Source organism: Camarhynchus parvulus, chromosome Z (assembly GCF_901933205.1).
Source record: "Camarhynchus parvulus chromosome Z, STF_HiC, whole genome shotgun sequence".
In the NCBI taxonomy this organism is placed as follows: domain Eukaryota; kingdom Metazoa; phylum Chordata; class Aves; order Passeriformes; family Thraupidae; genus Camarhynchus; species Camarhynchus parvulus.
In genome coordinates this window covers 7,246,113-7,271,954 of record NC_044601.1, presented here as the reverse complement: position 1 = coordinate 7,271,954, position 25,842 = coordinate 7,246,113, and the positions used below count along the sequence as shown (strand labels likewise).

The 25,842-nt window shown below is 39.5% G+C and overlaps 1 protein-coding gene across 2 annotated transcripts in view; it reads right to left on the bottom strand.

Annotated features, from left to right (window-relative positions):
- The window catches only part of SSBP2 (single stranded DNA binding protein 2), a 137,495-nt gene that overhangs the window by 17,781 nt on the left and 93,872 nt on the right, over window positions 1-25,842 (bottom strand). For both annotated transcript variants that reach the window (XM_030968366.1, XM_030968368.1), the window contains 9 exons: window positions 14,129-14,188; window positions 12,394-12,460; window positions 12,163-12,233; window positions 10,051-10,118; window positions 5,961-6,009; window positions 4,921-4,956; window positions 3,167-3,221; window positions 1,557-1,627; window positions 745-823 (listed from right to left, as the gene is read on the bottom strand). In XM_030968366.1, coding sequence (XP_030824226.1) covers window positions 745-823; window positions 1,557-1,627; window positions 3,167-3,221; window positions 4,921-4,956; window positions 5,961-6,009; window positions 10,051-10,118; window positions 12,163-12,233; window positions 12,394-12,460; window positions 14,129-14,188 — 556 coding nt within the window. The remainder of the gene's footprint in view (window positions 1-744; window positions 824-1,556; window positions 1,628-3,166; window positions 3,222-4,920; window positions 4,957-5,960; window positions 6,010-10,050; window positions 10,119-12,162; window positions 12,234-12,393; window positions 12,461-14,128; window positions 14,189-25,842) is intronic.

Here is a 25,842-nt window from a genome sequence, read left to right as displayed (position 1 = left end):
GCAAAAGATATGTATTTTCAGGGAAGACAAATTCTGGAAGAGTACTGAGTACAAAACTAGAAGAGATCACAGCAAAACCATCAGAAATGGAGCTGTGGGAGAAGACTGAAACAGCTCCTTCACACAGCCCGGCAAACTGGGGCTGAGAAGGAATATGATTTGCCTCTCTAAAAACACCAGATACATAGATGTTATGAGGAGTTATCTTGTCATGCCCCAAAAGGATAAACTATGTGCTAGGTACATGTAAAATCCTCCCATAACTTGCAATTGAATATTTCATTTTAGCTGAGAAGAAAGAAATTTTAGCCTGCAGAAAGCGATAGAAAAAGGTGTGGCTGCCTCTCACACAGGTTTTCATTGACTTGAATGCAATGTGCATCATTACTAATTAAACCAACTATCCATTTTAGGATTGTAATGGGTAAGGAAAGTCTGTAAAAGTGTCCCTGTATAAAGTAATCTAAAATTTCAGGGACATGTTTCCTAAAACAAAAAAAGTAATTCTCTTTAGGAGATACAGGCCTATGCTGAATTGTTATTGTCCACAACAAGTCTGGTCACTGAGCTTCAATTACTTCTTTTTTCATTGCCACAGCCTCTTCAAATCATTCCCTTCATCTCACTGATGTACACAGAATTTTTTTCCATACATTTTAACAAAGTGTCTTCCACAGAACTCCAAGAATTAGTCCCAGAGAACAGCAGGGGCACTGGGAATTCAGCATTTACTGTTACTGTTACCTAATGATCCGTTCATATGGTGCGAGTCCATTCCACCCAGTCCGCTCATGGGTCCATCTGAGCCTGGCCCCAGTGGAAACTACAAAAGGAGCAGGCATTAAAAACTCAACAATTACTTATCACACAACCTAATAAAGAGAAAATATTCCTCAGGAGAAGGGAGGGAAAAAAGTAAGGACAAATCCTCAGCTCTGAATGAGAAGACACTGTCAAGTCCCATTCAGACCTTTAAGAGAAGGTGTCTTGTGAAGACTGGAAACCAGCAATTTTGGGGTCAATTCCATGATTTTTGGAGACTGTCATCTCTGTAGGCTGGAATCCAACAGAGTAATTATTTATTATTTACTTCAGTTTTGGTTTTGTATGGCTTTTCAGACTGCTGCTGGCAACTCAGCCCCATCCCCACTGGCGTTATAGGAAATTTTATAACTCCCTTAAATCCATCAGTGATTAATTAACAGCTTTCAAACCCCACCTGACCTACCCTAACTTGTAAAGCTCCTCATCACCTTCACAACTTGAGCAGTTTCTATCCAATTAAATAATTAACCTTAAATTTAGCTCTTCACACATTTAAAAGATACTACCATTTTAGCCAAACAATCTGCAGTTTACTGCATAATGACTTAGCATATCTACATATATTTATTTTAAAGTTCTACTGGCAGGTTCTTTTTCCCAGAGGCCCACAACTGAAGAGCCACCCATTAAAAAGGAAAGCTTAGCAATAATGATAGCTGCTGGAAACACAGTGTTTGGATAAACAAAAGGCTGCACTACTCAAAGAAAGATGTAAGAAAATTCATATTTACATTAGGTCTGTTGGGCCCAGGTGGCACAGCGTTCATTAAAGTGTACATGTTGTCTCCAGAGTTGGTTGAATCTGTAATAAGAGATTATTTTAAGTGCTAAAATACACTTTTCAATGAAATTACTCACCTCATACATTTCCTGTCATTTTGTTCATATTATTACTGTGCCTCAATGCTATACACAGTGGCAATATAATGGCAGATTTTATTCTCTTTCTATCCACTGCTGCCACACAACAGGGCTATGAAAAGAAATAATTGCCATGGTCCCCAGGTGACTGCTTCTGGGCTCTAGCTTTATGCATGACTATTAAAAGGTTTATAAATCACCACGAACTTGTAACTATTAAATTCCTAAAATCCTGTTTCCTGGAGTTCTAAATTTCTTCACTCATCTTCAATATTATTCATGAAATGGGAGTTTGTTTCTTATCAGTACTTCCTGTAATTTGTTTTCTATCTGTAATAAATGATAAAAAGCTTCTCCTTACACAGACTGAGAGTTACAGTTTTCTACTCTCATCCCTGTCAAGTCCATATGAATTTGAATATATCCTAGTCTTCAGTGGAACACTGTGCAAAGATCCTTCACTCCTGAGGGAGGCTTTAGCTGATCTATCTTCGTGGTACAGCCTGGTGCAATGCTTGCAGAAAAACCCCAAAATGACAAAAACTGGAAGGACAATGACCTGACAAAAGTCTGTATACATCCCTAAGGGGACAGTGTGATCTAAAAAAAAAATATTGGCAACTCTGGAATATCACTATCTGCACAGAGAATAAAAAGAGCTCAGCACTCTGCACCCAGACCCTCCACAAGCCCATTCCACACCCAATGATATTCTATGTACAACAGGAAAAGAAATCAAGGATTTTGTCTACTAATCAATATTTCCAAGATGATTTTCTAAGCATTAATCCAAGCTAATAATTCCATTACATACAGAGCACTACATATCACTAGAACATTCAAAGATGCTGTCTGAGGAAAAGGAAAAGGGGGAACAGCAAGGTTTTTAGCCTGAAGTAAAATCAGCCTATTAAAGTATTTTTAATATTCAGTGAGGCAGGCAAAAAGTTCTTTATCCACCAGAACCTTGTGCAACACACATCCCTGGCCGTCCCCAGGTTCTGGGAAAAACCTGTCTGCTGTCCTGGCTCATGTCAGAACACACAGGGATGGTTGGGCTAAGGAATCTTTGAGCTGGTCTCAGAGGTGAGTAAATACCTGGGCAAAACTCACAGGTAGCCAATTTCTAAGTGTTGTCATGCTTTGGAACACAGAACTTCAAAATATCTTAATCTTAGGTTGCCTTTTTTGTTTGTTCATTTTCTGGAGGAGTTTTATTTGTTTTGGTTTTTATTTTTATTTTTATATATTTAAATCCCAAGAATTGTATTCAATGAAGTAATATACTGGTGCAGTAAGTTTTTATGGCCACTTAGGAAACTTCCCTACCCTCCTGTGCTGGAGAGGTTAGCAAGTAGGGAGAAAAAAACCCTGACACAGAAAATAGAGACCAAATAATTTAGCTATCTGAATAGGAAAAGAAAAAGTGTACTTCCTAAAATCTCTTACAATTCTGTTATTTCCAAGTATATTTCAGTACCTGCAGGACTAGGCATGATGGGTGTTCCTGGTGGCCCTCCACCTCCTGGAGGACCCTGGGGAAAGTAAAAACTGTCAGTTAGCATGAATTAAAAGGTTAGAGAAAACCTAAAATGGACACACAAAAAAACCACATCAAGGAATGTATATTTTTTAATGTTTTGCTTATTTCCATGTCACAAACCTGATCAAGACTAAGAAACAAAAAATGCTCTGGCTGTTAAACAAATAAATATTGATTTTCTCTAATAAAACATACGTAACTGCTAGAAATAATTATTATTTTCATTGCCATATGGATATTACTGTACTTTACCTCTTTTGTTATAATTTAGAACAGCAGATACTCTGTTCAGATAGGGATATCTTTTCCAGTGGCACTGATTACAAGGGTCTGGGTGTCCTGTCTGCTTACAGGATATCTGTCCATATATTTTTTACCTATACACGTTTATCCATAGATTTATATCCACATTTTAACCAAACCCATATGACTCCCTAGGCATCATAGGCTCTCCATATCCTTTTTAGCTATATACTTGTGTACTAAGCTCACTTACTTGATTTTTTTTAAGGGCTCTCTCTGCATGTTTTTCAATATCAGATAAAAAGATGTAGGAACAACTAACACACCATTTATGAGAAAAGTTACTTGTCCTCATTAACTTTTTAATCTCATTTTAAATTTGCTTTTACTTTCATGGTTTGTATTTTTCCTCTCGTACAGTTTCTTGGTATCAACTATTTTCACTCTGAGAATATAATATTAATATATAAAAAGTATATATTTGTATATTTATACATATTATATATACTTCTATATTACTGGATAAGTTTTTATATCCGTATATATTAATATATTCTATATAGATTAATCTTCTTAAGTTCTCAAAGTGAATAATTCCAGATTACAAATCTTTTCACTAAAAACCTTTTTAGGAGCTCTCCAGCCCATCCCTCATCTCCAAGAAGTTGCTCTCTATGAAGTCAAATATTCCCAATATGTCTTTAAACTCTTCAACAATAGAATGCGGCAAACCCACAAAACCTCCTCCAGAGAGAGCTCTGTGAAGTTCTGCATTGAAAGAACTGATTTGGAGACAGCAAATACTGACTGTTGTCATTAAGTTGTGACAAAATGAGGCCTATAGTTACAGACACTTGCAAGAATCATTACTTCTCCCCCATCTAATTTTCTAAATAAATGACAAAATAAATTGCTTTTAATTATATAATTCTCCCTCCTCACCCTGTGACACCAGCCATGTGCATGTGACAAGAACAGAATAAACAATATATCTGCCTTAGAAGAGCTCCCCACCATACAGATAACCTGAGTGCAACAGCAGCAACAACAATAGGAGTCTAAAATAATAAACAAAGTTAATCTCTAGTTACAGAGACAAAATCCAGCACTACCCATTAACACCTTTTTCCTGCAGAAGTTCAGAAACTCTCACACAACATGGTTTTTCTGAGAAAGCCAAAGGGCTTTTTGTCCTTCATTATTGTAGACAATACATGGTATGAGGTACAGAAATGTTTTTCCTGAAGTGAAGCAGCACTGAGGGCAATTTGGAGCAGGCTGACAATGATTCTGGTGCTGAGCACCCACATCTGACCAGGGGGACCTGGGAAACATCGGTGCAGGCCAGATGTTCAGCCAGCACACGGGGGCTCCCCTCAACATCTGGGCTGCTGCTTCTCTGCCCAAATGCGACGTGATGTCCAACAAACACACACAAAGGCACTCACCACGTAGTTCCCAGGAGAGGCTGAGGAATAAGGTATCTGTAACATCAACAGAAAAAACAGTGATTTTGGGTCCCTCTGCGCTGGGATGGGCTCCTGCAGCTGCAGGTGAAAGCTGATTCAACAACAGTGACTAAGGACACAGCTAAAATCATGGGGAAATGCTTCTGCTGTCAAAATAAACACCTCTTTTCAGCAATTTCAAAAAATTGACTAAAAAAACCAATAAAGTATTAAAATGTTAAGGTGTAAGATTACTAAGGCAATGTAGTTTATAAGGTGTATGGGCTCAGGCAGCACATACTTGCATTTCAGTCAGCAGGTCTTCAGGGTCAGCAAAGCACAAACTGAATTTCTATGTTCTTAAGAGATACCTAAATTTGAGTACAATCTTGACCACGAAAGGAAAAGAAGCTCCCACATCTTTCACCTTAGGAGATACTGGTATTTATTTCCATTTTTTATTTATGTTTTTTCAAGGATAGTGTCCTGGAGAAATCCTGTGAATAATCTGGTTTCCTTCTCTGTTTCTGCCTTTGCTGTTATTGTCTCCAAAGGAACACAGGCCAGTGCTGTTGTGGGAGCAGCAACTGCACTGGCAAACACAAATTTCTCTACAGACAACTTGTCAGCCAAATTACTGTTAGAAATAAATCAATTATTGAACTTGCCAATTGATTTCAGGGACTGAAAAGACTTTAACTATCAGCTGAAAAATATCAATTTTAATTGAATTTATACAAAAGAAAATTGAAGAATTTCACTAATAGAATAAAAAGCCAGAATTGAGAAAACCAGGAAGAACTGTTTAGCAGGGCAAGCCAAACCCACCTTATCCATCTACAAGTGCCAAAAATGGACACTTTTAAACTAATGATATATGATCCCTGAATGAAGAATTTCTGCCTTCTGGAGAAATACCAGAAATGTCCTGCTCATGTAGGATGCCAGGACAACCTTTATGTTACAGCAGGGTTGGGCCTGGCATGAAGATACTACCCTAAACACAAGAGATGTCAAATATATTTGTAATATTTACTTACAGAATTGGCATTGGTTGGGTTTGGCCAAGGTCTACCACCCCCAGGACCCCTGAAACAGAAGAAGAAGGATGAGACACAGAACCACCCTCATCCTCTGACCAGCTCTGGGGTAAAAAACAACCTGCTTCCAGAGGAAGGAAATGGCTTTTTTCAAGCTAAAGTGTGTTTACAAACCACAACTACACTAAGTTAAAATGCAAGAGCAGAATTTTTGTTGTTGCACTGCTATTCAGTCATCTGGTGAGTTGATTAATTTATTTACTACTCAGAAAATAAATTCAAGTCATAAAATAAATAAAAGTTCAGTCATAAAACCAGTAATCTTGCTCACATGATTAAGCACATGCCTGAAGTGCTGAGGATGGATTCATTTACTGTGCATCTAGAATACTGCAGTATAGTCAGGTTTCATTAGCAAAACCTGTGCAATTAGCTAATAAATGTTTTGGGAACACCTAATTTGTAAAAGAACAAGTTATACAAAATAGGTTGCTATGATCCCTGTATGGCGATGAGGATGATGATGATGACCATGATGATGGTGACCATGATGAGAACAACAGCCATGATATAAATTTAATGTATTACACCCAGAAAACCCTCACAACTTTTGCTGTTATTTTAAGTTTCTCACCCTAAGCTAAACCCAGAAAAATATTCTGGGGGTGAGGCTTCTTCTCTTAACAATGCAGAGGGAACTCAGACACACCAGAGGTAAAATCTCCATGCTCACAGTCACAATGTCTCAAATCCATAATTATTTCTGGGAGTACCAAGAGCTCCTGCTTATTTACAAACAAGACCGAATCACTTTCTGAAAGCCCTGACAACAGAGAGGCAGAGCAGATGACAAAACTTTCACATTTTCAATGGCCTTTTGGCCTCATTAACTGTGGAAAAGCAACATTAACCACTGCTGCTCGCCAGGCATGGGAGAGAGACTGAAACACACAGAAAGAATCACCCTTCATTAATGAGTTCTGAAAGTTCCCTAAGTCTTGCAGAAATAAAAGCTATTAAGTGCATACATTGCCTGAGGGATTTAATATTGAATCTTTTTTTTTTTTATTACATTGTTGATGAAACTATAAAGGAACAATCTCAAAAAAAATCAACAGAAAAATTATTTATTTCCACTGCCTTTATTGTTGGAATGCTGGAAATCAAGAATGTTGGTATGGTCTTTTCTGCATCATCCAAAGAAAGACTGAAAGAGAAAATGCTCCTCAGGTCAAATATTCTGCAATTTCTCCTCTGCTGATGATCACATAGTGAAATATTAACTTTTTTTTTTTTTGTCTTGCTGTTCTTTTTCTTATTTTTCATTGGTTTATTGGATCCTCTCTTTCAGAAAAATCAGGAATATCTGTAACAACACTTTAAAGCCTGTTTTCACCCCAAACCCTTGCACTCATTTCTGTGACATGTACTGACTCAGAGACAAAACCAGGTTAAGCCACAGGAATATGGAAACTTAGAAATTACACTGAGACATGGGAACTCACCTTTCATCTAAAAAGCTGTTGGAATTTTCAGATTTATTGGACAGCTTTAAATACAGACTTAGAAATCACTGCAGCAGACTTAGAAATCACTTTCTGCTGGAAAGCCACATGGATTTTGTGGAGCCAAATGCTTATAAAACACACATTAAAACTCCCAAACTGCAATTTTGTTTTATTTTTTTTTTAAATTTCATGCAATCAGGTCTTTTGTCTTTTACTAAATGTTTATTTTGGAAGCACGAACAAGGTCATAAAACATAACCACACAAGCACCAATTCCAAAACTTCACAAAGCCTCTCTTGCTATGACCATTTTTTTTTGCTGCTAATTTTTTAGAGTTTATCCTGTAAGTATCAATCCTGGCTTGAAAAAATAAAAGTCTGAAATTTCAGTTTCCCAAGAGGCAAATATATTCCATCAGGAAATGAAACATCTAGACTCAAGTTTGTGAATTGAAGTTAAAAGACAAAATCACACCTTTTTCTTTTTTTTTTTTTTTTAATCTGAGGCATGACTGAGATATTCTTAGTGCTTGAGACAGCACTGCAGGTCACACAGGGTGTTAAAAATCACCAGTGAAATATAACACTGAGGCTCCCTGAAATCTGCCTTTTTCTTCCAAAAACTGGCAGAGACATGAAATCTTCCTAAAAATGGCTGTGCCAGGTTCCAACTGAAAAACTTACAGTCTAAAACGAAGTTATTCTGTGGAAGAACATGGGCTGGGCATCATCTGTGTCCAACAGGAGTCTGATGGTGTTGCTGATGACAAAGGCAGGAATTACCCAGCAGTGCTGCAGTTGTGGATTGTAGGGGCTCAAACGCTGCCTCATGAGCCCTCAGGCTGCCCCTTCTGACCACAAAGAACACTTTCCCACCCAGAAAAACTGCCACATTTTATTTGGCAGATAGTCTGCTCTTAACCAAAGCAGCTTCCCTTCACATTCCAAGGAGGAAAAGCTGGATTTTAAACGGCAGCTGTTTCTGTGGAGCACACAGTTTTGCACTTGACATGGCCAAAAATGCAAGAAAATGAAGAACAGGGCAGTGGGAAATTGTCATGCAAAGAAAACACTCAGGTGGGAAGGGACCTCCTTATGTGCAGGGGAAATGTGATTTCGCCAGCTGAGCCACAGCGGGTGAAGGGTGAGGGGAGCACATCTGGCTCCATCCTCTGCCACTGCCCCCAGGCCAGCCCTGAGTCCAAGTCCCACTGCAATTTCAGAGACAGCAGTAAGTTTGCAGAAGGGAAACACCCTCATGTCCTGAAAATACAATTCAGAGAATCCCAAATCAGAGCAACCCTTTGATAAAATGTGTTTATAGAGAGCACAGTATAAGTACTTCAATCCATCTTCTCTCTTTCTGGTAGGCCAGGAAATCTTTTTGTCATACTAAAAACTCTTTCCTTATTTTTCATGGGGAAACTCTCATTTATGTGAATAAATAGTTTCAAAATATCTTATCTATCCCTCAATTTACTTCTGGAAAGAAACTTTCCATTTTTTCATAAAGTCTTCTGCTGAGGAAAACCCCTACAGTGCCTATACTTGACTCACACTGAATTTCAAATGTCTAAATGTTTTTTCCACATCAATTTAATTGAAAAACATAAATTCCTACCCTCAGGAAGGCCCCTAGAATTGTCTTAAATCCCCATATGTGATGTATATGATAGAACTCCAGATTTTAATTTATTTGCTTCAAGATGTCAATGTATGTCTGGAAATCCAAACCCATTAGAGGTACAGTGGATTTTTAAAAATTACATTATCTATTTCTGTATCTCTTTGACTTCTTCAGTGGTGCCTTTTTACTCGAAATTAAAATTATAATTTCTTATTTACATTTTCTATAAAAACTAGAGTAAAAGTGGGTATCTATGATATAATGAGAAAGCATATAGCAATCTTTACTGCTTTCTTAATGTTACATATGAAGTATTTCTACACATTTAAAAGGGGGGCTGTCTTCAGGGATACAAGGTGCAACACCCTGCCATGGCTGCATTCACATTTAGAATAAATCTGAACTCAGATTATATCCATTTTTACCAGATGATTTTCCAGACCCAGAAACACACAGAAACACTGACAGAAATACACTCATATCTGTAAAGCTCCTCTATCTGTTTAGACTGGAAATAAATGTACTTAAGAAAATAAGAACTGCAGTTGAGGAAGACTTTCAAATCAATTGTGTCATTCTTATAAATAGTTCTAGACAAAGGCTATTTTGCTACAATTAAGTACTGATTTATTTTGCAGAGAAAAAACATTCCTCACAAAATATTTAGTAAGTAGAAATATAAATAATGTAATTTTAAAAAATGCATGCAAGGATATAATAGTGATTATATTGACAAAATATTCCCAGTATTTAAAGTCTGATTGTTGAAAAAAACTGAGTATTTGTACAGACTTGTTAGGACAGCCAAGGCTCCTGTAAGACTGTGGGTTCACTTCTTAAAATTGCAATTATTGGTCACCAAAGCACGTTCTCCTTGCCTTGTCTGTCCCAACTGCTCCTTCTGCAATGCAATAATGGCATTTTCTAGGTACAGTAGGATTTGTGTTGTGCTTACATGTTCATCCCAGGCATCCCCGGGCCACCTAAAGCGTTCAGAGGGGGTCTCATGGCACCTCCATAGTTCTGCAATGACAACCAAGGGTCAGACTACCACAAAACAAAAAAACAAAACCAAAGAGGAGGGGGAAAGAAAGGACAGCAGGTTAATGACATCCCTGTGCAATGACAACTGCTGCCAGGACAGGCCATGCCATTCATGCTTTCAGGATTCCCTGACTGCTGACTAAAAATTTGGATCATTAACCCCAAGGAGAAACAATACAAACCAGAAATTGGCTAAGAATGGTTAACATGGTTTCAGGGGGAATTATACTATTAGCACATATTGAGCTCAAGTTAATGGCCAACAAGGGTCAGGTTTTATAATGAATTCAGCTTCTAAACCAAGGCAATTCAAAATCAGAACCCCCTACTAAGATTATGAGATATTAAATGGCATTATTTCTACCTAGATTTCATTATGCTTGCATAAAATTAAACCATATGATATAACTTTTCTAATGCATCATTACATTTCTCTTTCCATGGTTCAATTCTAGTAAATCACAGAATCCCAGGATGGGCCCTTAAAGCCCATCCAGTGTCACCCCTGGCCTGGGCAGGGACACTTTCCACTACCTCAGGTCTCTGATAATCAAAATGAAGAGTATTTAATATGATAAATAATGTCCTAGCAAAGCTACCAAATTAAATACCCTATGCCCATAAAAGCTGAGTTTATGTCCTGATACCATGACCAAAGTTCGACAGCACTACTTACACAAAAATATAAATTACACCTATTTTTATTCAGTGGAATAGAAAGAGAACAATCTGTCTCACCTGACAATTTTCCACCTGTAATTACTGCTAATCCTAAACAGATTTACTCCTTTGGCCTAAATAACAGCACTGCCACCCATAGAGGTGTCCTTCCAGAGCAGTGATGCTCTCTGCAGAGCCCAGGTATTTGCTGATCCAATTAGGGAGTCATTTGTGAACTTAAATTTTGTGTAGGTTAGGATGTTGAGCACAAGAAAGAAGAAGCTTGCAAAAACACTGGATCTTAAAAGACAGCAGAAATGGAAAAATTATCCTCATAAAAAGTGGCATGAGATTTGCCTGCAGTGTGACTAATGGTGCTGCATAAAGGATCAGCTCAATCTCATATGGCAGCACAGCAGAGCTTCTCTTTCCTCCTCCAAAAATGGCAAATACATTTCAGGGCCACACAAAAAAAATAGCAAATACATTTTATTTTATATTTATATATGTTTTGCTGGTCTCTCAGCAGAGATTGTGAAGAACTGCACAACTGGTTTGTAGCAAGAATATCCAAAACTGTACAGACAGTTGTGAACAGACTTGAAAGGCAGAGCTATTCAATAATTTACAGTTTAGTTGTTATTCAAACAAGAAGCCACCAGGGAGATTATCTGAAATGGGGAAGCAAAAATGCACAGTGTGGGCACAACAAGCACACTGTGACACAAAACACTGGCAGCACCAGTGAGGAACACCACCACCCACGTGCTGCTGACTGGAGTGCTGACAAAACACAGAGGAAAGTCCTGGATTTGTGTTCCAGGGGTGCAGCAGGACTGTTTGTCCTTGTCCCTCTGGGACAGAGCCACAGAGATGCTCAGAGTGGACATGGGGACAAATGGTAGCCTGGACATCTCACTTTACACTACAATCTCTGCTGCATGTGCCAAAATTTACATCAACAGTGGAAAAAGTTTACAGAATTTGGAGAGGTATTTTTGGCAAAGTTAGAGGGTATTAATATTTTCCTCCTAAACAGCATAATCAGTGAGGAGGAAGAGGAAACACCTACTCCACTCCAGGTCTGCCTTGCCAGTGTCAGTCTTTGATTACAACACTCACTTTTCTAAAGAAAGCAAGTGATAGGATTCTTCTTTAAATCCCAAATATTTATGAAAACGACATATTTTTCATTTCGATTTTGTACAGCTGCAACTTAGAACACATTTTTTTTATAAATGGGAGGTTTGTTTTGAAAAGGGATTACGAAAACAAGTCCTGGGAATCTCCAAGCTAAGCAAAGACAGAGAATATAGACTAAGTATAGGCCTGTCAGTAAGGATAACCCCTCTGTAGAAAATACCTGTGGTCCTAATGGCACCATTCCCCTTGGAGGAGTCATCCTCTGCATCGGCCCACCCATGTTTGGATGACCTGCAAACAAAATATAAAACACATTATATTTATACATGCAATACACAACTGATTTAATTATGCAAGACAATCACCTTCTACAGCTACTTTTAATGAATCAGCCCATTGTAATTAACAGAAAAGCCTAAGGATCAGCACCGTGGAGAGGCCCCACACTCACCCTGCTGCCGTGTGGGGTCCATCCCGCTGGGCAGGAGGGGCTGACTCCCCGGGACACCTCCGAGGGCCTGAGGCACGGAAAACACAGCACAAAAACACAGAATGCCTTGAAATTCATGTTAAAGACACAGCACACACGTTTCATTCCTAATTCCTGGATGTTTCCTCTGAGTCAGGTGTTAATGTGCTTTTAAATTCCCACATTAATCTGCCCTCTGGGTTTACTGAATTAGGTTTAAAGCTCATTTTTACAGGATTTTACCTGCAGCTGGGTCAAGTGGAAAAATGCTTTTATGAATGGATCTTTGTAGCTGATCCATGAGGTGCTATTTAGCATTTCAAAGCACCATCATATTTTCAGTTAAAATGTATTCTGAGCGAGCAGAATGTCAGAATGGTTTGGGTTGCAAGGGACCTTAACGCTCATCTCCTTCCAACCCCCCTGCCATGGGCAGGGACCCTTTCCACAATCCCAGGACCAAACTACCACCTAATCAAAATTTGGGCCTTAAAGCTGAACCACAACAGGTTATTGCTTCCACACTCTGCACATCCATGCTGTACCTTGAGTAATATCAGTGCTGCTAAAGCAGCAATTAATGAATTTGGCATAAAATTTGGCATAATGTGAATGTAGCAAGAGCTGCAGTTCACTGGGATTATGTGACTACCTTCCACTCTGGACTGAAAATACCACAGCGTGCAGACAAAAACACTTCTGAAACCAAACTTGCAGGCTGGCAGCTCTTCCAGCCACCACATACCACCTGCCAGGATTCACTGAGCTCAGGCACAGAGGGTGTGAAACCCAAACCCTTGGCTCAGGGGCTCAGACACCTCTGGCTCAGATAGTATTGGGAAGTGCAAAAATCAGGAGTGAACTGAGTTACAGCAGTAAAATGTTGTCAGAAATTAAGTGCAGTACTAATGGCACTGCACAGATGATCACCTCATCAAGGTTAAAAAAGTCCTCCAGTGTCCTGGTGAGAAAGTTGCCCTGGTACAGGTAGCTTTACCTGATCCCAAACATCACCAGGCAGAGCAACACCTGGACAAGTCTTGCCACCCCATACATCCAGCTCACTGAAATTTAGATTTCATAACTTCTGGTGATACTGTGTCAAAAGTAATGACAAATTTGTTGAAACTGTGTTACACAAATATAAAAAATAGCCAGAAATGAGGCTGGGGTATAGTGTGACAATCAAAAGGTAGTCCTGGAAACCAAAGTTGAACCAAACTACCTGTTCCATTTATCCTTTCTACTTTTCCCAATATTGTAAATGACCTAGTTTTCCTCTCAGAGCTCCACTGATGTTTTTCTGTCTGCTTGTCTTTAACTTTTCATCTGCTGACAACTCTTTCTCCTCCTCTTTCTGCACTATGGAGAACTTGAAAACACAAATGTTCTCTGCTTCCAGAACCCTCTTCTCACAGATGGGCCAGAAAAGGTCCCTGCTGACGAACAGCAGCTCATTACTCATCCTTGTCTCGCTGGCATTGCACATCCTTAGATGGAGATGAGAGAAAATTGGGAATTCAGCGCTTTTAGAAAGTTGCCAGAGTGTCTTTGGGAGCCACAGAGCACTTCATGAGACCTGTTTCTCACCAATAATCCCCATATTTACTGTGGAATAAATACAATTTGTACGTCCAGCAGGGATGGGCAGGGAGTGAAGCATTTGACACAGAAGTGAGTAGCAGGGGGCCAGCAGAGCAGCAGGGACCAGCCTTACCTGGTTGGGTATTCTGAGAGGTGGCCTTGGGCCTCCAGGGTACCGGGGGGACATGAAAGGCTGCAGGGAGAGAAGGAAACACTGATGAATAATCCCACTCCTCCTGCAAATCCATCCATCCATCATCCATCCATCCATCCATCCATCCATCCATCCATCCATCCATCCATCCCACCCTGTGCCACTGCCACGCTCACACCCATCCAGCCTCAACACCCCCACAGAGAGCTCTGGACATTGTTCAGCAGTATTACACAAATTCAGAGATTCTCATCCAATCCATCTACCAGGATACGTTATTTAACAATTTGTTTCAGCACTTTTAAGTGCAGAATAAAGAAACTTAATGCATTAATAGTGAAGAATAAACCAAAATGAGACATCTATACTTTCCACTGGAGAAGGGGGAAAGATGGAACCTTAGAAGAAAAAACAAAAGTGTTCTTGGGAGAGTTCAGAGGTAAGGAAGATCAAAATAATTCACAAATACTTTTCATTCACTTCTTCATAATACAGTGAAAAGCAGCACAAAATTTAACCCATGGGGGCACAGATTCCCAGCTCATGATGCAAATATTTAGAATTATGCTGGTTTCAGTCATCATGTCAATTCATTGCTGCACTCCTGCCATGCCTCCCTGCTCTCACACTGGATCTCCTCTCTCACACCTCCCTTTATACCCAAATCTGGCACGCCATCCACACCTTGAGAGATTCTGGTGGCTCTTGGCTACCCCTGAGCTACCTCACAGCCCACAGACCACGCCAGGCCCCCAGATAACTGAGTGGTACTGGCAGCAAAAGCATTTAACTTCTCAGCTCATTCCAACCCAAAGTGTGGCAATAGCCTAGAAATATAAAGAGATGAGTGGCAAATTTACAGGAAAAAGGCACAAGTATCTGACTAAACAGAAGATGAAGAGGATGGCTCTGGCAAGCAGCAGTACCTACAGCTCCAGAAGAAAATGAAGAGATAAAAGTATGCTGTGTCTGAGCACAGGGACAAAAAGACTGATTTAGACTAGCAACAGCTAGCAGAGAAACTGCAATTATTTTACCAATAATTACTACTGGAATTTTTCCTATGATCTCACATCAATAAATTAATGAAACCTTTCACATCCTGGAATCAGATGAAAGCTGACTAATGTAACCTACATAAACAAACACTCAAAGTAGTGCTAGAAAGCAATTTAAAATACAGAGGGTTTACAAACCGGAGAAGAAAGTTCAATAACAATTGTGAATAGATTAATAAAAAGATACTTGAAATGATGTGCTGTAGAAGAGGGAGGCTCCTTTGTGCATTCTCTGATGCTGAGAACCTCTGATAAGAAAGAGAAAGGGCTGTGCATGCGACGAGGCCCTCATGAAACAGTAGAAGTGTCAGGAAATTAGAATTTCAGCCATTTCCACAGAGGTCAACCGAGCGCAGCCACTCCAGTGAGGACCCTGCGTTTGACTTGTCTCCTCCAGCAAATGAAACTCAACTTTATTTACAGCTGTGCAGCTTAAAAAAAGGGAAATTTGAATTGTCTCTGAATTCAGCCATGTTTAAAGAGCAGAAGCAGCCTACTGATATGTAATAGTAAGAAAAAATCTACTCCTTCCAAGCTTACAAGGATTATTATTGTAAATATTCATGTATGGATGTATTCCCCTAACACCCAGGCGGAGTTGCAGTCAGTGACAAGCAGATTTCAGGTAGTTCCTATGGTTTGGCTTTCCAAAAAAATGTTACCATTACAAACTTCAATTTTGTGTCAGTGACTGAACTTCTCCCTCTCCACTACCAATACATTGTATACATCATATTGTGTATTCTATATATTGTTTGTCCACAAAAAGGTTCCAACAAGATGTTTCAAGACAACAAAGAAATTCTGTCCAACATTTTAATGAAAATATATGAAATACTCTCAGCTTTTCATGACAGCAGGAGTGGTTTTAAAGCCCCCACGCACATCATTGAGCAGTGGATTCTGAAAGACACAAATGCAAGCAGCAGAAACTTTGTGCCATGTGTTTATTCACCACTTCCCTTGTCATTTCCAGAACACCTGGCATTAGTATCTAATTTCCTACTCTTTTTTTTTACTAGGAGTTGCTGGAATGTCCATTAGGGAGGAACAGCTCTGGCCTTCCATTTCTTACAGCAGGCATCCTTCTCTCGTCAATTTTTGGCAACTTGTCCTTCCCCCTCTCCTGCAGCACAAACACCCTGAACTTACTGGGCTCAGAATACTGGGACTAAATTAAAACCAGGGCCCACAGACCTTGAACTGGTCACTCAGAACTTGTTTATGAAGGTGAAAATACAATGTTTGCATGCTAAAGACTGGGACATTTCTGTCTCTTGCCTCAGCCTAAAATCCAGTATTAAAAATGCACCTTAAATGGATGCTCACACTGAATTTTCAGGAAGACAGACTCTTTATTTGTCTTGGAGTTAAACTTGAAAAATACTCAATAATGCAGCAGGCAATTTCAGCTGTGGGGTAGGAAACAGAGGGACTAAAATCAACTTCTCCAACGGAGTTCAAGAACTGGCAGACACGATAGGGTGTTAGGAAAAGCAGAAGAAAACACTCCAAACAAGCAAACAAACAAACCAACAACAATAACAACAAACAAAACAAAACCCCCAAAAGACAAACACCCTCCCAAAAAAGCAACAAAGCCTCTAAAAACCCAAATAAAAACTCCCAACCAAACAAACAAAAAAAACCCCAGCAAAACCCAAACAACCAAAAAACAACACAAAAAAAAAAGCCCAAAAAACCCAAAGGACACCTAAAAGACCCAACCCAATTAAAAAACAAACCTACACAAACAAAACCAAACCTCCTGCAAAATCCCTCAAAACTAAAACTAAAAAACAAGCCAGAAACAAACAAGCAACCACAAAAACAAAGGGGAAAATCCTCAAACTCAAAACAAATCCCAACCGAACCCAAATAATCAACCAAAAAACACCCCAAAAACAAATAAAACAAAGAAACAGGAAAGTGAGCCAGACCTAAGCCACTGCTGAGATGGAGATGCCACCTATATGTGTTGGCAGCAATATATTGTAATTCCTGCCTACAGGTATGAAATTCACTACTTTGGCATCACAAGAAGTATCCTGAAGGCTGCCAATCCTGCAGCTGAGAGCAAAGGAAGAAGAACCTTCTACTAAACTGAGTGAAAAAGAAGCCAGAAAGAAAAAACTTTTCGTGTAGTCACTGCAGAATATTTGCATCTACCAACTTACAGCAAAGGTTAAAAAAAAAAGCTCAAAAACCCAAAAGGAGGAAAGTATTAGAATGCTAGAATAATAGAGATGACACAAAATAAAATCAGGGAGTGAAATGTTAAATTTAATAAGCCTCCTGCTCTTACAGTAACATTTCGTGTTGAATTGCTAAAAGTACTTTAAAGAAAGGCAAGTTCAGGCATTTGAATGATGGTGCCAGAAGCTGTAGCACTTTTTTGTTATCTCTCTGCTCAAGAATAATCCATCTGTGTACAGGAACAGCAAAGGGTATCTCACAACCTGTGTGTTTAATGCAGGTCTGAGACACGTGTGTGCTGTGCAACATCAAAACCTTCTAAAATCCTACTTTTCTTGGTTCTCAACACAACAGAAAATAAGTTTCTCCGTGGGAAAGTGTTTGAGAGAGCAATGCTGAAGCACAACTGCCTCACTGCCCACACTTTGATGCCAGAAAATGTTTTTACAGGAAGTATCCAGCAGGAAGCTGATGCCATGAAGGCACAGAGGCTGGGATGTTTCGTACCCTCTTTACTTATTCAGGAGACTCTCAAATATGATGTGGATCAGTTTTCACTTCCACTTAATAGTGGTGAAATAAGGAATTCAGAGAGTGGTGTTCTACTAAGCACGACATACTTCAATAAATCTCTTGTTTCTTTAATCTTACTTCCCTTCCAAAAGCTGGGAGTGTAATTTACTTCCTTCCAAATAAAGGTTTCTTGCACAGACATTTTTATCCTGTTTTTCCTCATACCTTTACATTTATCAATCACATTTTGTCTCACATAAGTTTGTAACATTTACAATAACCCACAGCCCGGAAAAGTAATGCTGAAAATTTAAATTCCTACTGAGACTCAATTGACTGTAAATATATTGACCACAAATTAAAAATTACATGGTGAGACACAGCTTCACACTTGGTGCGGAGAAGAAATAGCAATAATTGATTTTTACAACTCAGCCACCTACAGCACAAACATAAACACCACTTATCCTAGCAGCTGAAAATGGAACCACAGACCTTATTTGTACACACTACAAGTGATCTTAAATTAATTGTGCTGCTACTTGAGGTGCAAGTACTGGAAAACAGTTCAAGCTGCAAGAGACAAGGTGCCATTTCCTCTGGTAATTCTGAAAATGACCCAATCTTTCCATCTATCCACTTAAAAGTTCTAAATTATCACAACTGAAACAAACCAAAAATCTTTGTTCTCCTCTCTGCTTAAAAATCAGTAGCCAAGTCACACATTCTGTGTCAAATACAATTCATCTTCACCTTTTTTGTTTTCAAACTCTAGTTTGAGGTAAAAGGTTTGGCATCACTTATTGTTATGATTACTAGTATTAGTATCCAAATGATAAAAAATAGGACTGCTGGCCATTTTTATTTCATTTTCCTGTAAGGGTAAATAATATGTTAATATGTCTCTTTAAGACTCCAGTGTTTTAGGAAATGCTCTAGAGGTGTTTTACACCTGCACCTCCCCTTCCCAAACCAAAGGGGGTTTTCCCTCCTAGGAGGACCACTGGGAACCATTAAATACGTGTGAGCTTAATTTATCCAAGTTATCCTGCACTTCATTTTTCATTTCATTGCTTTTTATTTTTTAGTTTCCTCTGTGATTTTTTTGCTGGCATCTCCCTCAGCAGTAACAATCACTCAAGTTTCAGGACAGTCTTCATTAACACATTTCAGTTTTAACCAGGACCAAACCTAAAATGATCATTTTCTGAAGTATTTCAGAGATGAAATTTGGGTTGTACACTGCACGTCTTGCAGCCTACCAGCGCAAACCAAAGCAGCTGATTTTATCTATGTTATTTTACATAAAAATGTGTTATTCTCAGCACTGAGAGAGGATTTCTCTCTACATTGGCCTTTCCTGATGACAAAACCCATTTCCACGAGCAAGTTCTTTACTGTGCTTCAGAAGAAGATCCATAAAAATTCCCATATTTATGGTTTTCTAAGAGCAGACTGACAACTTATAAATAGCAACAGTAAGAAATCTGATTGAATTCAGAATAAGAGCAATTTTTTTTTCCTAAATTGAGGAGCTCCTTTCACATCCAGAATTCCAAGTCACAGCAATACCAGCTTTTTAAATATAAATTCAATGTTTTATCCCTTGTCGAGGAGCATCACATGGAAGGACACTGCAACACACACCTTGCTTGGTGTGGAAAAAGGGAAAAAACAATTTTACACTGAAAAGAAAGAAAGAAACAAACAAACAAAATGTTTGGTCCCCAGCTAAACATTGTCTGAGATGCTGAAAGCCAGGTCTGCTTTCAGATGATCTGCAGGAATTGCCCTGTTATTACACCTGTGTCACTTTGTGGGGAACATAATTATCTGAAGCTCAAGAGTTCATAATTGTGAGAAAAAGTTGCTAAGTTCTGCACATGATACTTAAAGGAATTTTTTTAAGAAATTCAAATTTTGTAAGACGTATTATTTATATGAATTTTAAACTGGGTCAATAGTTTTTATATTAATTTTATTAAATACAAATAGAAGAGAAAACAGAGTATTTCAAACATGACAAGCCAAAACATCCAAGCTGTATCACCTTAAAAGCCCTCAAAATAAAAATCCCTTCATTTTTAGAACTTAAACATCAACCAGACAGATGACTGAAAGCATTTTCCCCAGATAGATAAACCTGATTTTGATACACAGATGATTCTTTGGAACAGATTAATTCCCCAAGCTGAGCAGTTTAAATTTGTTCCAACAGTTATGGGCAGTAAAAGCATCGCCACAACTGCAGGGTGGGATGATTGAGGCCAGCAGATCCTGGATAACTTTACTTTTTACCAGTTGACTTTATTGCTGGTATTTAGGGAAAGGAACCCCAACAGGAGAAAACCACAAACTACTCATAGATTTTTCTAGATGATAATACCCTCTCACATAGTATAATAACTCAAACCAATTGTAAAAAATTGAATCTTTTAAAATGCAGAGTGATACTGCTGAAGACAGAAATGCACTTATGCTAATTCTGCAAAGAATCAGGCCTATAATTTTATGAATTTGAGTATTCCCAGACTGCTCCACTGGGATGGGTGCATGGACATTCCATAAATACAATAAAGTTCTTCCGATCAAGAGGAATTATATAAACTCGGAGGAGAAAAGATCCCCTTAAAAATCTTATTTTCAGTTTCTCCAGTCTACCAAAGCTGCTGTCTTTGCTCACAAGCTGCATGCGCAGCCCTGGTGATGTTTAATTCTCCCATCACCATGTTTTCACAACCCAGGATGGTTCTCAAGCTTCTGGCACTTCCCTGTGTCTGCCCTGCTCAGAATCTTTAACTTTTCACTCCTTCCCCTGCAATTGCCCCACCTGCTGCCCTGGAATTGAGGCTGGCTGTGAACCTGAGCCAAATCCAGCTAATTCTGCCCTTCTGTCGCAGTTTGTGACTATCTCAGTTTTACAGAGAAGGGAATGCTGCAAAAATGAGGAACATAGGAGGAGGATCAGCGCTGGGAGGCGTGTGGTAACTCCTGGGACAGATAATGAGGTGTGGCTGCTGGAAGTGGGGAGACAAAATACGGAAAATCTCTGGAAAACTGTGTGAGCATTAAGGGGAGAGCTGAAAGAGTTCCAAGGGGCTCAAAAAGAAACCAGAAGTTTTTAATCTGACAGAGATACAGGTGTTGGTTCTGCACAGACCAGGCTGAGCCACAGCACATCCTCAGGCTCCATCTGTGACATTCCACAGCTGGAATAGGGATTCCTCATTCCCTGCAGAAATAACAACCCCAGTGGACAATTCACTCCAAAAGGGCTTTAAAGAGGTGCTGGCGGATTCCTCCCTCCTCGTCTTCCTTCCTTTAACTGCTGTAACCAAATGCTGCATTTATTGGGTGTGGAATACAAACTCTATTTTTTAACAATGTGTCATGCCGTGACTTTACCGTAAATACGGTCAATATTAACTATGAACTAAAATAGTACATTACAGAGATATTTTACAGCCTTACACTGTGCCTTACAAATCCGTTTTCTTTTCATGTGTAAGTAGTTCACCATTTCTGTTTCAAAATGCAGGAGATGCATGTTACTACTTTTTAATTTGCTGGCTTTGCTTATTCTCACTTAACTAAGTAATAAACTTTGATTTATTTTTATTTACATATGGTAGATACATATATTTGTTATATATTCATATATAACAAAAAAATGGTTTTTATATGTATATACACATTTATATTTATTTTCCTGCCTAACTTAACTACTTGAAATATATATTTATATCTCAAATAGTAATGCTAGTCAGGAAAATAAAGTCCTTTTTGCTCATGTGCCTTACTGTAATAATGCTCTCCTGAAGCATTAGGTCAGCTCTACTATGGCAAACAAGGCTAAAAATAATACTTGAGAATAGTATGGATTGAGGTAAAATGAGCACAAGCAGCTGCCACTAGATGGCAAGACAGGCTCACATTACTTTGCAGGGCTGGGTTCAGACTGGTTTTTTTTTTTTCCCTTTATATAAGAGGAATATGTAACATTTGTATTTCAAACATGGTGTCGACACTTCTCTCCCATGCCATTCCAAGTTTATCTGGTGATCTGAAGTTGGTGAACGAAGCCAACCACTTGAAAAGCCCTTTAGAAAACACAGGCACCATGGAAATAATGTTTACTGGTAAGCTGAACTGGAAGATTAAAAAAAAAGATCTCTTTAATCTCTTTAAAAAAGAGATTTTAACAAATGTGCTGAAAAAAAATAATGTGTTTAAAAGAAAGGGCGCTTCACTTATGTGTGAAAAGGTACAGACAAGTGTTAGAATTTGACTTTTAACAGAATTACCAAATTAAACAAATGAACTGTCAACTGTAGAACAACCTGCTTGCCCTACAACTCCCAGCAGGGTCTCAGGTGAGTGCCTCTGAAGCCACTCACACTCCCCACACAGCCAAACCTTTGGACTGCCACGGAACAGAGGAGCAGAGGACAACTGGGGTTTAATTAAACATACATTTGAGTGTTTCTCCTAATTGCAGAGCAAAAGCAGCAGGCAGGGTCAGACTCTGGGCAGTGCTGGGTGTCAGTAACTTGGAGAACCAGTGGAAGGTGCCCCTGCCCACAGCTGGGTTTGGAACACGACTGGCTTTAAGGTACCTTCCAGACCATTCTATGCTGATCTGTTTTAAACTCTGCATTTAGGAGTGCTAAAACTGGAAATTTAACTAAAAGGCAAATAAAATCCCATGAAATCAATAGTTTGCATTCTGTTTAAAAATTCCAAACACCTCAATGAACACACACTCCCACACTTCCCTCTGGCCTCTGCTCATTTGCTTACTAACACCAGCATTGTCCACAAGGATCAAATAAATGGTGTGCAAAAACACAAATGTAGCATCTCTCAAATTGTTTAGCTGCCTTAAAACATGAGTGAAGAGCAGGATGGCAATGGTCCTCAGTACCTGAAGAGCAGCAGTTGCACCTGCAAGACTGGATGTGGAAACCTGAAAGTCTCTGAATTCTATGAAACTCTTTGACACAAGTGGAAGATTTAACTGACTGTAAATGAGTTTGTAAGAGCCTTGTGTAAAGCTGTGGCTGCTGACATTATATACATCCACTAAGACCCAAAGGTAATTATTTATTATGATCTTATTCAATCTTTGAGTTGCTCAGTTGCTATGTCAGGGTCAGAGAGGACTCCACAACCAGGGACAAAGAGCAGAAACTAACAAATGACATGGATTAAAAAGGTTTAAAAATTACTCAGAAAATGTCCCAAATGACTTTATTTTTTTATCACAGTAGCTAAGTGCCTTCCCTACACTTTACTTCCATGTCCAGGATGTTATAGATGGGGAAATTGGAAAATTATTTCCAGACTCAGGCTGGGACTGGTTGGGCACTTCAAACATCTATAAATAAATCCATCTCACCTCTATGCAATCTAGTATGGTTTCATTACTTCTATTGCCCAAAGTAGCTTTTTGGGTTATACTATTTGGAGTTAAAGAGTCCTGTATGGCAGAACTCTTGTGCCCCACACATTCAATTGTTGCTCCTAATGAACCAAGAGCAGGTTCAGTTTCTGTTTCACACACAGTTATTTCCAGAGTCCCACTGCTGCTCAAACTGAGAGAAGAAGAAGACAAAAAGTATGTATATGAACTTAAAGCTACATTCAAACACAAGCAGACCAGTGGAAGAAACTGAGGCACATGCCAACTCCACATAAATACTGACTTTTCAAATTTCACTTTTGACACTGCAAACAATTTCTATTGAAAATGAAAAAAACCTACAAACAAAATCCCAAAACCTCATTTATTTGATGACAATAGCTGTGTACAACCCCACCACTGTGCCATTTTTCTGGACAGTCAGCACTGCAGTGACCATCATCCCTCAACTAAACTGAAGTATTACAGTACAACTACAGAGAGATATAAGACAAATTCAGCTGCTGGCTGCAGAACCTCTGCAGGCATGAAGTGCCACAGGTTGCTAATTAACATCAGTGCTAATGGTCTACCTGCATAAGAAAACCTCATTTTACAGAGTTTTACCACATACTGTCTGAGAAACAATTCTCCTGTACTTCTCTACCTCCACATGCTACACTAGCAGACTGCATTATTTTTTAAAAAATAAAAATATTCATTTTTTTCTATAAAAAATAAATATCTCAAAAATCATGTTAGAGGTCAGCAGTGCCAACCTAAATCGACTCTTGTTGTTGTTTCTTCATCCCCAGCACATTTCCCCCCTGGACTGTGACATTGCCCTGCTCTGCCAAGAGCCCACTGCAGCAGCAATGATCCCACCTTGCTTACATCCCTGTGAGTACTCAGTGCCCACCCAAAACATGACTACAAGAGGGAAGAAATTACTTTAAATCATCTGTGACCCCTGAGTTCCGCAAGCCGAGCTGGCAGGTGCTGGCTGTCAGCAGCTTCAGCTTAGCCCAACCCAAACAACTCCTGAAAGCAACAACAGGCAGCCTTATCATTCCAGGGTGACCTTCCAGATTCATTTTGGGCTAAAGGAATTAAAATGTTACGAGGCCTTTGTGGAGCAAAGTCTCAGTGTACTAAATACAGACACAAGCACCTCTCTCCTGCTCTGCCCATGTGGACCGACTCTGGTGAACAAATTGTTTGCTGTCATAATCTGGGAGTGAGGGCCAGGTCTCAGCTCCACAGAATGAGGGTTGCCAGCTCTCAGACCAAGAGAGATGAGCCTGTTCTCTGTGGTCTGTTTTACGCCGGGATCACAGGAATTGCAGGAGAGGATGGAGAAGCAGAACAGCAGCACCCATGAAGGAAGGAGGAGGTTTTCACCATGAGTTTCCCTTTCTTGCCTGTGATTTCCCCTGCCTTTCACAGCAGCAGACAATGCCCCTCCATTTTCCAGTTTCACACATGCAGGCTTGGTCTGCCAGCACATTTCCTTGTCCCGGCGCGAGCTGACCTTGGTGAGGCTGAGCTCTGATGAAGGTTTCAGAGCCTGGCACCAAGTGCTGCCTGCCAACACCCACAGCAGCAGCAGCAGGGCTGTCTGCACTCACAGCCTCACACACCTCAGGCTCCCACTGCAATGGAGCCCTCTGGATTTTGGCTTAGCTCCCCTTGCTGGGACTGCTCCCAAACACATCAACGCACCCACTACCACACCTGATTTTCAAATGTAAGCATTCTTAAGCACACAGCTACAGCAAGAATTAATAATGTCTTGGAAAATGTTCCTTTTCACTTTCGGGCCTCGTAAAAAGAGCAGGATGATGTTGTGGCTTCAAGTCAGACTCAAGACAGACACTGGCATACAATGAGACTTTACCCGCACTCAACTTTCTATCAGATTGTCTTTCTTACATCTTCAAAGATCTGGAGTGGCTAGAAGTCTATTCACACTTCTAAAAACATAACTCCCACATCCTCCTTCTGCAAAACCTTTAAAATAGTTACTCTCTCCTCTGTACTTCACACACTTGTCCTATCTGTGCCCCTTCCCCATCTTAGTAGTCATCATAGACAATAACAAAAAAAGTTAATTCCTCTGACATCACAACTGAAGTGGGAGGCTGAAGTAAAAAAGTGAAATATTGATATAATCTAAAAATTAAGACCAAAATTATGTGCAAAAGAGCCTACCTAACCAGCTGCTCAAAGCACTAAAAGCAGAAATAAATTAATTAATGAGTTCTGCCAGCTCCTGAGAATTTTGAGACTGGCAGCAGCCCGATATTTTCCACTTCACAAGTGTCTTTTCATTCATGTGTTACAAATCAAGCCTCAGTTTGCCAGTGTGGAGGGAAACAACTGAGTTTTGGTGAGGAGGAGATGTAAGTCCAGCCTGGGAGCAGTGCAGCCTCAGGTCACAAACACCACACTGGGCTTGCACTAAAATGTCATTTCTCCCAGCATTATATGCTGTGCTGTTACTGCCCAAAGTGCTAAATGGGCGT